The 12833-nt window shown below is 42.7% G+C and overlaps 1 protein-coding gene across 2 annotated transcripts in view; it reads left to right on the top strand.

Annotated features, from left to right (window-relative positions):
• The window catches only part of plekhg6 (pleckstrin homology domain containing, family G (with RhoGef domain) member 6), a 38681-nt gene that overhangs the window by 19756 nt on the left and 6092 nt on the right, over positions 1-12833 (top strand). For both annotated transcript variants that reach the window (XM_034174511.1, XM_034174512.1), the window contains 6 exons: positions 292-441; positions 530-664; positions 3900-4019; positions 4126-4258; positions 4336-4451; positions 11163-12703. In XM_034174511.1, coding sequence (XP_034030402.1) covers positions 292-441; positions 530-664; positions 3900-4019; positions 4126-4258; positions 4336-4451; positions 11163-12703 — 2195 coding nt within the window. The remainder of the gene's footprint in view (positions 1-291; positions 442-529; positions 665-3899; positions 4020-4125; positions 4259-4335; positions 4452-11162; positions 12704-12833) is intronic.

Raw genomic sequence — 12833 nt, 5'->3', positions numbered from 1 at the left:
TGAACCTGTCCTTTAGTGAATGAATACAAAGCTGTGCCTTCTATGTGGTTTTAAGTCAGTCTGGCTCTGTGACATAGGAGTTGACCCAGGACCCTATAAGACGGGTTTCAATTCCAGATGTGTCTGACTGTAGATGGATGTGGATTTCCACTCAGGAGTAACTTGCCATTGACTAGTGTGCAGTCAAAGTTGAATGGTGTGCATAAGCACCAGGCTGAAGGGCCTCATGGCCTTTACAGGACTTTGGAAAATCTCCAAATTTGACTAATCGCTTGTTTTCCTTCTGTGCAGTGGGTGGAGACTCATCCTCAGTGTCAGAGGATGCGGCTTGGAGACATGCAGGCCAAACCTCATCAGAGAATAACAAAATACCCGCTCCTGCTAAAGGCTGTGCTCAAAGTCACCCAGGACCCTGGTGTACAGCACGCTCTCAGAGGCATGGTGAGGATCAACTCATGTTCTCTGTGGTCACATGTCTACACCCCTCGCATTGACTCACCCAACCCTCTGCCTTCTTGTTCCTCCTCAGTTATCCAGTGTGAACAGTTTTTTGGAGAGTATCAATGACTACCTGAGGCTGAAAGATGAAGAACTTGCACTGTCTATTTCTGCTCAGAGGGTGGAGGGATACGAGGTGCAAGGAATAAATGAAGAAATTGACAAGGTAAAAAAAGTTATAGCACTTGTGATGTATCAGCATTTGCCAATAACAATAAAAATAACTAAAGCTCTTTCGTTGTATAGACATTTTAATCTGTTACTTACAAGTGCCGCCGTCCCTGTATCTTTTAAAAAAGCCTTGAAGAAACCGAGCCTTCATCCTCAATGACTGGCTAATTGTAGACTAGCTTCAAATTTGCCTTATTGCCATTTTTGATCCTATTGATCCTTCCATGTTGTTGGACAGGCTTGATAACTGTTGTGGGATTTCCGGCACATGCTTAGTTGACATCGTACTTGTCCGACCAGTCACAATGTGCTCTGAGAAACAACACCAATTCTATTTTGCCCTTCCCTTACATTCATGTGATTAGCCTCTTTGTTTCTGTCATGGCTTTTGATCTTCTCATTGCTCCACCCATATTTTGTTAACTTGACAGCTGTTCCTTTGATAGTTTGTCCCTGTGCTGACAGGTTGTAACATTCTGCTATATGTTACACTTCTCTAGACATCCTCCGCACTTGTCACCTGAGGAAGGGACAGTGTCCCGAAAGCTTCATTCACTCACTCGTTTTCAACTGCTTACTCCAATTAAGGGTCACGGGGGGAGGAGCCTATCCCAGCAGTCATAGGGTGTGAGGCAGGGTACACCCTGGACAGGTTGCCAGTCTGTCACAGGGCCACATGTAGACAAACAAACACATTCACACGCACGCCTACAGACAATTTAAAGTTTCCAACTGACCTAATCTTCATGTCTTTGGGTGTGGGAGGAAGCCGGTGTCGCCAACCGAACCCCCCCCTCCCAAATTGCTCTGTCCTGCCTCCACTGTGCATGCGTCATTTCAGAGTGTCAACAGCTCATATGAGAAAGAATCTCTTCACCCAAAGTGATCAAATGGTATTATTATTTATTAACCATCAGATGACAAGGTAAAACCTCTTAAGTCATTCTAAAGTCAGTTTTAAGCAGAAACGAGGCCGTTTTAAGCAGAAAAGAGGCGATATTCGCTGACTCTTTGAAATGATGGATGCACAGTGAACGCAACAGCTAGCAGCCCGTGTAGCTGCAGCACTCTGATCGCTTCCTCCGTCTTCTATGATGAAATAATGCTGAATTTATGTGGAAATGATTGTTGTACCAAAGCATCAGATATCTGTCACTGAGACAGATAATGACTGGAGTGCAGTTTTAAGCAGAAACGAGGTGATAATCTGTGAACCGCAGCTGGTGATGCATGTGCAGTGAAGGCAGGGTGGATCAATTTTTAGGGGGGACCATTCAGTCAGCAACACCGGAATGCCTGGCGGAAACCCACGCAAACATAGGGAGAACATGCAAACTCCACACAGAAGGCCACAGGTGGGAATTGATCCCATGACCTTCTTGCTGTGAGGCTAACCAGTAAGCCACCGTGCTGCCCTGTCCCAAAAGCTTGTGAAATGAAAATAAACTCCATTGTGCTTTAATTCTGTGTCGTGCACTCTTCCATTTTGCTTCCCCCAGTCTATCACCGGTACCTCTCCCGCACCAATTCCTTTATCCTTGCCAGTAGGCCAACTTGTTATCTACTCAGCAGGTAGCTCTGCCAGTATGTCAACCTAAGGTTAAATCCTGCTCATGCTGCCTGTCTGTGTCCATGGACAAGACACTCAATCTAGATTGTCTCAGTTCATCCAGCTAAAATGGGTACCATCCTTGGCAGGGGAAGTAACCTCCTTTGGACTAGTGTCCCATCCAGGGGGAGTTGTTGACTCTCATCCGTTTGATGCTACAGAATCCAGAGATAAGTAACAGGCCTCAGGGGTGTACTTCTTCTTCATATTGTACTTGGTGAACTATTGGTAACTCAAGGTTCAGTTTTAGGCCCGTTGTTGTTTTGACTTTATTTTGGACCTTGCGGACAGATACTGCGTCGTTATGAAGTAAATTTGCACTGTCATACTGCTGACACTCAATTTTACATGTCCATAAAAGCAAATTGTTGTATGGCTGGGGGGCCTGGCTGCCTTTTTGTTTCTGTCTTTTGTTTTTCCTTCCAGGTGGCTTGCATTTGGAACTGAGTGGCTGTGTTGCTGAGTTTATCAGGACCTCACCCTGATCACCTGAGGCTGATCACCTGCGGCTCATCAGGACTCACAGCTGTGGTGCATCTGCATGGATTGGAACATGGTGGCATTTAAGACTGGAGTGCACAGTGTGTATTTGCCAGAGACTCGACCTTGTGACCAGACGGGTGAGATCGTCGTCTCGGGAGCCATCTCATCATCAGTGGATGCAGAGAACGTCCAGGGTTTGATGCACGGTCTGTGAAAGAGGAGGGGGTGAGGTCTCATGCTCGTCAGCACACTTCCTGAGGTACGTTAGATTTTGTGACTAACATTTATACAGTCAGTAAATGTGGTGTCCCTCACACCTTTATTATATTGAGCTGTATGTTAGTCATGTATCGGCTTCCACTGCAGTGGAGTTTTGTGAACTGGATGTTCCATGCCTGCAGGTTGGGAAGCTGATTAGTAATCAAGCCAGGAAGTGTTTGCTGTTTGTACATCTTTAAGTGTTCTCTCTGTGTGTAGAGTGTGGACTCACATAATGGTTCCTTCTTTCACAGACTCGGTTTGTTGCGCCCACCTGGGGGGTGTCGGCGGGGTCCTTGGGTCCGAACAGCTTCTGGCTCCGGACCGTTAGCGCTGCTGGGAGCGCACCACGCCAGACCGCACTTTCTGTTATTTTTGTATCACTGTTATGTATTAAATTCAGTTAGCCTTTGTACCGTGCTCTGCTTATTTCATACTGGGTCCTTCAAACGCTGGTCGGTTCTCCGAGCTGTGTCCGACACATAACACAAATAATCTCTTTCATATAAATGTGTTGGAGGTGTGCTTAGTAATTCCTTACTTCTGAATTTGAAAAAGACTAAGACGATAGTGACTGGTTCTGCAAGACAAATACATCTGTATGATCACCCTAGTTATAGTCTTCTTTATGAATTTAAAGAAAATGAAAACAGGTCAAACTTAGCTGTCACACACAAGAACATATAAATATCAAAGAAAGTCATGTTACTGTAACACAGGCATCAGACAGAAGTATTTCTGTTTTACTTCCTCACTTTGTTGTTCTTTTATTCTGTCTGCTGATGAACAACACCTAAAAACTTGTGAGTTCATTTAAAGCATATCTGAAACAGAATTCTGCTAATATCCTCATAATTCTTTTGTGACATTTCCTTCTCAGCATGTTCGAGATATCTGTCAGTTTGACTTGACGTGTCCCATCAGAGGGGTCGGTCCTGGAGTTGTTCGTAAACTGCTGCTGGAGGAGAACTTGAAGATTCGTGGCAGAAAAGACAGCAAGGTGAGCAGAGCTGGTGCACTCAGTTATTCTACTAACTACTGGCTCTTTGCCTCCAGAACGTCCTTTACTGTCTTCCTCATGTTTTCTCACACACAATGTGACACAGCTGGAAGTGGTGGCTCTGCTGTTCTCAGATGTTCTTCTAATGACTAAAGTTCAGAAGAAAGGAGAGCACCTGAAGGTAGTTCGCCCCCCTCTGGAGTTGGACAGAACTTTTTGTGTGGTGCTGAAAGATGGCTGTGAGTAAAACTCTCTCACCCACGCAGATACACAGGACAGTCATTGTAGACTTCTTATTTAAACCGTCTTTCTTCAGGTTCCTTTGTTCTTGTGGAGGTCGGTGAGCTTGGCTGTGCTATGAATGTCTACATATTTGCAGCCAGCACGTCAGACAGCTGCTCCACGTGGGTCTCCACCATCGACCAGGCAAAGGTGAAAACTTGATATTTCCAAGTCACAGAAGTCTAATTTGGTTTGTTACCACCAACAGTGTTACATTTTTACTCACTTCTTTTTTGGGTTGATCTTTAAGTCATAACAGAAAGTATTACGTTTAGGCGCAAATCTGCAAAATGGCAAAATCAGGCAATATAAACCATATTTTTTCAATTAGATGCGAAAATTTTGACAGCACATACCTTTGTTTTACTATGTTGGTGCTATTGGGCAGCGCAGTCTCATTTGAGGGCAGGTGCTAAAAGGGTAACATATGCTGCATATGACGGAATTTCTCTACTTCCAGGGACAGAAACACGGCAGTTTTTGGGCAAATTACACGCAAACAAAGTGAAAATGCAAAGAAAAAGTGACGATGCGGTGGAAAGTGGACATTGGTGTTGTGGTTTGTTTATGACCCGGAGCACAAACGTGTCGAGGCGGGTTTGCAGGTGAGAGAACGTAGCTACTCTGGTTAGCTGTGTAGGCTAACATTTACTGTCACAACGTCTCCCATTTGCCTCATCTTCTCTTCTCCACTGGGAACGGAAAAACCTGCACTTTTCGCGACTGCTTCGGTGATTGAGCCCGAAAACAAAACAGTACACCATTTTCCTGTGTGAAGTTATGCTGTGTATATATTGCGCAACGGGAGCGGCTGTCCCCATAAGTGGTCAAATCCTACAGTATCACAGAGGGTTCAAACGAGACTGTGCTGCCCTGTTGATCCCCGACTCCCCCACCATGTCACACTAGCACCACATTTGGAATATAAACAAAGTTGCCCTCGTTAGCCACTCCTCCTCAAACCTTCCCCTTTACATCCTCTGGATCAAGTAGAATAATGTCAGGTGGTACTTTTTAACAGGTGTGATGGCTCTTTACATGGGAAAAGCCACCCGTAAGTGGATTTTAGTCCAACCACATAGCTGGTCAGAGACATTTTTAGCCTCTAAATGTGATTTTTGAATGTAGGAATAGGAATAGGAATAGGCTTTATTGTCATTGTACAAATGATACAACGAAATTGCAGGGGACTCATCACAGTGGCATAGCAACACACACACATACACATCGTGCAAATCACACATACACATAATGCAATAACACACACCCACACACACACATAATACAATAATAACAATCAAGAATAAATAATACAGCCTTAAGTGTCAAGTGCATGATTAGACATAGTAAAACCAGTAGGTTAAAAACATTATTGCACAGTCCCTATTCTATATTGTTCCAAGGTTGTCAGTGTGGTTGTGATTTGTTTAACTGTTGTATGGCTCTGGGATAGAAACTGTTAAAAAGTCTGTTCGTGTGTGTTTTTATGGCTCTGTACCGCCTGCCTGAGGGCATGAGGTTGAATATTTTGTGTCCAGGATGTGAAGAGTCTTTTAAGATGTTTTTGGCTCTGGAAAGGTATCGAGCACCTGCAACTTCTTCCAGGGACAACCAATAACCTTCTGTGCTGTTTCCACCATCCTTTATAGAGTCCTTCTTTCTGCTACCGTACATCCTGCATACTAGACTGTTACTCCGTAGGTCAGCGCGTTCTCGATGACTGCGTGGTAGAAGGACCCCATTACTGCTCTGCTAAGATGATGTTTCCTTAGGACTCTGAGAAAGTGAAGGCATTGGGATGCCTTCTTGATTATATCAGTTGTGTGCACTGTCCAGGAGAGTGTGTTTGTGATGTGTATACCCAGAAATTTATAGCTTTGAACAATTTCCACAGAGTCACCTTTTATGAGGAGGGGCGGGAGTCAATCCTGTTCTTCCTGAAGTCTATTGTCAGTTCTTTTGTTTTGTTTGTGTTCAAGTTGAGGTTGTTTGCAGAGCACCACATTGTCAGACTTTGGACTTCCTTACAATATGCTGTCATGTATTTTTGAAAAGTAGCTGCTGTCCACCATCTTGACAAAAACATCAACAGCTATGTCATGATTAGTGCATGCTGCTATCTCTTTATAAACATGGAGAGGGGAAACTGTTCATAGAGCAATACATCCATACACTAAACATACACATGTGGTCAGACTGAGAATGTAAACAGGAAAAGCTCAGAGCACAGAGGGAGTGTTGCTTCATTCTCAACACAGGACGCCATTACCACACTCAGTCTTTATTTGCCCTATTGAGATATCCCATAATCCCTTGCGTGACAGAGAGTTGCTGCGGTCTAAACAACATTGAGAATCCACATGACAGCAATTGCAAATGGACATTATCCTACCAAAATGTACATTTTTATGCTTTTCATCACATTAATAAGAGGCTGCATGCATGAGACCTTGAAAACTTGCTAAAAACAAATATTCTAATTAATCCGTGTCTGCTACATTTAATCTGTGTGGAATTTAATAAACGCAAACCAAATTTCAGACATCTTATACATATTACTGTGGAACAAAGAGGACAAACACTGTTGTAAAGGACAATAAACAAGACGTTAAAGAACAAACTTCACTTTTCCCCTGAATGGCATGAACAGGAAGCGATTGCAGCTCACAGCAGCTCCCATTGAAAATAACGGAGAAACAACTTGAGCTTCTGGCATGTTTACATAAAACAAACACAATAACAGCATTTATAAACCCAGAGAATATATTCATGAGAGTTTTAGGCACTATATACAAAGAGTTTTATGTTGTGATGTTAATGCCTTTGTCTGTGTGCAGCGGTTGAATTGCAGCCTGATCAGAGCGTCTCAATGTTGTTCTCAATGTTAATGACATCTCGAAGACCGGTGAACTCTTCGAAGTTTTGCGAGATTTTGGGGGATTTGAAACCACAGGAGGGCAAATATAGAAAATAGTTGTTGTCTGCTATATTAATGTACAACCCCAATTCCAATGAAGTTGGGATGTTGTGTAAAATGTAAATAAAAACAGAATACAGTGATTTGCAAATTCTCTTCAACCTATATTCAGTTGAATACACCACAAAGACAAGATATTCAATGTTCAAACTGATAAACTTTATTGTTTTTGTGCAAATATTTGCTCATTTTGAAATGGACGCCTGCAGCACGTTTCAAAAAAGCTGGGACAGTGCAACAAAAGACTGGAAAAGTTGATGAATGCTCAAAGAACACCTAATTGGAAACAGGTGAGTGTCATGATTGGGTATAATAGGAGCATCTCCAAAAGGCTCAGCTGTTCACAATCAAAGATGGGGCGCAGATCACCACTTTGTGAACAACTGCGTGAAAAAATAGTCCAACAGTTTAATAACAAATTTCTCAACATACAGTTGCAAGGAATTTAGGGATTCCATCATCTACAGTCCATAATATAGTCAGAAGATTCAGAGAATCTGTAGAACGTTCTACACGTAAGCAGCAAGGCCGAAAACCAACATTGAATGCCCGTGACCTTCGATCCCTCAGGCGGCACTGCATTAAAACCGACATCGTGTAAAGGATCTTACCGCGTGGCCTCAGGAACACTTCAGAAAACCACTGTCAGTTAACACAGTTCGTTGCTACATCTAGAAGTGCAAGTTAAAACTCTACCATGCAAAGTGAAAGTCGTACATCAACAACACCCACAAATGAAGCTGCCTTCTTTGGGCCCAAGCTCATTTGAAATGGACAGACGTAAAGTGGAAAAGTGTGCTGTGGTCTGATGAGTCCACATTTCAAATTGTTTTTGGAAATCATGGATGTCGTGTCCTCCGGACAAAAGAGATAAAAGACCATCCAGATTGTTACCAGTTCAAAGTTCAAAAACCATCATCTGTGATGGTATGGGGGTGTGTTAGTGCCCATGGCACAGGCAAGTTACACATCTGTGATGGCACCATCAATGCTGAAAGGTACATCCAGGTTTTGGAGCAACACATGCTGCCATCCAAGCAACATCTTTTTCAGGGACGTCCCTGCTTATTTCAGTAAGACAATGCCAAGCCGCATTCTATTCCATTAAACCATTACTTAAAAAGCCATCACTTGACCCAGCTATCTTAGCTAATTATAGGCCAATCTCCAACCTTCCTTTTCTCTCAAAAATTCTTGAAAGGGTAGTTGTAAAACAGCTAACTGATCATCTGCAGAGGAATGGTCTATTTGAAGAGTTTCAGTCAGGTTTTACAATTCATCATAGTACAGAAACAGCATTAGTGAAGGTTACAAATGATCTTGTTATGGCCTCAGACAGTGGACCCATCTCTGTACTTGTTCTGTTAGACCTCAGTGCTGCTTTTGATATTGTTGACCATAAAATGTTATTACAGAGATTAGAGCATGCCATAGGTATTAAAGGCACTGTGCTGCAGTGGTTTGAATCATATTTATCTAATAGATTACAATTTGTTCATGTAAATGGGGAATCTTCTTCACAGACTAAGGTTAATTATGGAGTTCCACAAGGTTCTGTGCTAGGACCAATTTTATTCACTTTATACATGCTTCCCTTAGGCAGTATTATTAGACAGCATTGCTTAAATTTTCATTGTTACGCAGATGATACCCAGCTTTATCTATCCATGAAGCCAGAGGACACACACCAATTAATTAAACTGCAGGATTGTCTTACAGACATAAAGACATGGATGACCTCTAATTTCCTGCTTTTAAATTCAGATAAAACTGAAGTTATTGTACTTGGCCCCACAAATCTTAGAAACATGGTGTCTTACCAGATCCTTACTCTGGATGGCATTACCCTGACCTCTAGTAATACTGTGAGAAATCTTGGAGTCATTTTTGATCAGGATATGTCATTCAATGTGCATATTAAACAAATATGTAGGACTGCTTTTTTGCATTTGCGCAATATCTCTAAAATTAGAAAGGTCTTGTCTCAGAGTGATGCTGAAAAACTAATTCATGCATTTATTTCCTCTAGGCTGGACTATTGTAATTCATTATTATCAGGTTGTCCTAAAAGTTCCCTGAAAAGCCTTCAGTTAATTCAAAATGCTGCAGCTAGAGTGCTAACGGGGACTAGAAGGAGAGAGCATATCTCACCCATATTGGCCTCTCTTCATTGGCTTCCTGTTAATTCTAGAATAGAATTTAAAATTCTTCTTCTTACTTATAAGGTTTTGAATAATCAGGTCCCATCTTATCTTAGGGACCTCATAGTACCATATCACCCCAATAGAGCGCTTCGCTCTCAGACTGCAGGCTTACTTGTAGTTCCTAGGGTTTGTAAGAGTAGAATGGGAGGCAGAGCCTTCAGCTTTCAGGCTCCTCTCCTGTGGAACCAGCTCCCAATTCAGATCAGGGAGACAGACACCCTCTCTACTTTTAAGATTAGGCTTAAAACTTCCCTTTTTGCTAAGGCTTATAGTTAGGGCTGGATCGGGTGACCCTGAACCATCCCTTAGTTATGCTGCTATAGACTTAGACTGCTGGGGGGTTCCCATGATGCACTGAGTGTTTCTTTCTCTTTTTGCTCTGTATGCACCACTCTGCATTTAATCATTAGTAATTGATCTCTGCTCCCCTCCACAGCATGTCTTTTTCCTGGTTCTCTCCCTCAGCCCCAACCAGTCCCAGCAGAAGACTGCCCCTCCCTGAGCCTGGTTCTGCTGGAGGTTTCTTCCTGTTAAAAGGGAGTTTTTCCTTCCCACTGTAGCCAAGTGCTTGCTCACAGGGGGTCGTTTTGACCGTTGGGGTTTTTCTGTAATTATTGTATGGCTTTGCCTTACAATATAAAGCGCCTTGGGGCAACTGTTTGTTGTGATTTGGCGCTATATAAATAAAATTGATTTGATTTGATTCTGCACGTGTTACAACAGCGTGGCTTCATAGTAAAAGAGTGCAGGTACTAGACTGACCTGCCTGCAGTCCAGACCTGTCGCCCATTGAAAATGTGTGGCACATTATGAAGCGCAAAATACGACAATGGAGAATGTTGAACAACTGAAGTCGTACTTCAAGCAATAATGGGAAAGAATTCCACCTACAAAGCTTCAGCAATTAGTGTCCTCAGTTACCAAACGCTTATTGAGTGTTGTTAGAAGGAAAGGTGATGTAACACAGTGGTAAACATACCACTGTCCCAGCTTTTTTGAAATGTGTTGCAGGCATCCATTTCAAAATGAGCAAATATTTGCACAAAACAATAAAGTTTATCAGTTTGAACATTAAATATCTTGTCTTTGTGGTGTATTCAATTGAATATAGGTTGAAGAGGATTTGCAAGTCATTGTATTCTGTTTTTATTTACATTTTACACAACGTACCAGCTTCATTGGAATTGGGTTTGTATAAAATGCCATTAAGGATGTCTTTAAAAAGACACAGAATTCAGAATGTAATTAAGTACTCTTTCGTGGTTGGTGAATCTGGCTGGACATGTTTGGTGTAATCATTCTAACAGGAACACAAATAATTACAGCAACCATTTTTTTAAATCATAACTTGAGCTCTGTGTGTGACGCACCCACACAGTGTGTTGGACAGAGACAGAGACACACCCCTTCTCTGCGTAAATGGAAAAAACAAGAATGTAGAAGACAACAAATGATTATTCAGAAAGAGGGCCTGGTCAAACATAGCAGCTAGATTCTGTACAGCTTCATGAACTAAAGATAAAAGAGAACCAAGAGTGTAATCCACATAAAAATAATATGAGATGTCTTTTAAACTACACAGTGACATAGGGCTGCGCTCAAATGAGTGCACATCTTTGAATGTGTAAATGTTTCAGCAGTGAGTTGTTGTCTGATTGTTGCACTGTTTGATGTTGTCAGGAAACACTGAAGAACCTGAGAGAGATCGAAAAGAAGAGACAAGTGGAAAACTGGAAAGTCCAGCAGCCAGAGATCAAACCTGGTCGGGAAATCAAGACAGGCAACACAGAGACAATAACAGAGCCTCTTAGGCAAACGGGAGAAAAAACATTTGTGAATGAACTTGCTGAGGTCCTTACTGTGTCCAGCACAGCAAACGGGATGATGGCTTCTCCTAAAGGTGCAGAGGAACCAAATCAATATTCTAAGGAGATGGCCTCAAATAATACAGGATTGACAGTTTGGTCGCTGAACAACAATCAGCGCAAATTAGTGCGCAAGGGTTTTGCTAGTCGGCAGCAAGCACGGATGGGACATGAATGGATAGAAATGCATGTGAGAAGAGAACAGAGTGGGATCTATAATGAAGAAGGAGAGCAAATGGCTCAAGATACAGGAACAAAGGAGCAAAGACAGACACCGATCCATAAAGCAGATTCTGCCCCCGACCTGGACAATAATTTCACATCTAAAATGCCAGCAGAACCATTAGAACAGGCCAACATGAGAGCACACTCACTCCTACCAGGTGAATATCCAGATATTGATTACCCAGTAAGTGACCCAAGCATCTTAGTTCGTCCTCAGCAACTCGCAGCATCCCGTGTGGTTCATAACTTTCAAAGGCCACCTGGAGGAGGAGTGGTGCGTCTAACCAGGAGGAATTCAGATTCACAGTTTACAAACCAGGAAACAAGAACAAATTCCAGTTACAGCTGGTCTGGAGATGTGGAGACACTTCCAGTGAGTTGGACGTTCTCTGGAACATTAAAGTCTCCCACATTACGGAGGAGGAGGCCGATCAACACCAGTCAGGGCTCCTCTTCCCCGAAGTCCAGGCCGTCATTACAGGAATCAAGACATATTTCGTCTGCTTCCTATAGTTCCGACTCTGATTGCAGTCAAAGGGCTAAGGTGACCTCTCCATCCACAAGTTCACACCTTGTGCTCAAACTAGGGTCCCTAAAGCCAAACCAAGCGATGTTTTGGAACATGTCTAAGCACAGAGTGTCCCCAGATACCCAAACATTGTCTGAACCAGAAATGCAGGAAGAAAGTGTCAACAATGAAAGGATGAAAAGGAAAAACCAGAGGAGCACTTCAGTTCCCACTGTCATCGTTCAGCCAGGTTATGAACTTCAGCTGTCCTCCAGAAACCACTCATCCACATTACCCCAAGTGGTAGATACCTCCTCAGGACTTAATCCAAACATGAATCCATCACCTCTGGTGGGTCTTTTGGAAAGAGCCAAAGAGAGGGTGAAAGACAGAGATGGATTAAAAAGAGACCAAAATGTGAAAACAGCCAATTCAAGGTTAAGGATTCCACAGCCTTCCCCCTCTCTTTCCACCACACCTTCACCCTCACCCAGTGATGGAGACAGAGACATAGAGTGGGAGGAGGAGGAGGAGGTGGAGCTAATGAGACACAGAGCACTTACAGTGAGTAAAGGATGGAAGGAACAGTTGGTGGATGGAGATGAAGAGGACAAGAAAATCAGGTTAGAATTATTAACTGTTAATGCATAATTCACTGTGTGACTAAAACTAAAATGCTATTCATGTGTGAAACTTTGAGGTAAGAATGGTATCATTGCAGTGTGAGTATCAGTCTGAGTCACTGTTCTCAAA

The sequence above is a fragment of the Thalassophryne amazonica genome, chromosome 7 (genome assembly GCF_902500255.1).
Source record: "Thalassophryne amazonica chromosome 7, fThaAma1.1, whole genome shotgun sequence".
Lineage (NCBI taxonomy): Eukaryota > Metazoa > Chordata > Actinopteri > Batrachoidiformes > Batrachoididae > Thalassophryne > Thalassophryne amazonica.
Note: the sequence above shows the minus strand (reverse complement) of the source record. Positions and strands in the feature narration are given on the sequence as shown.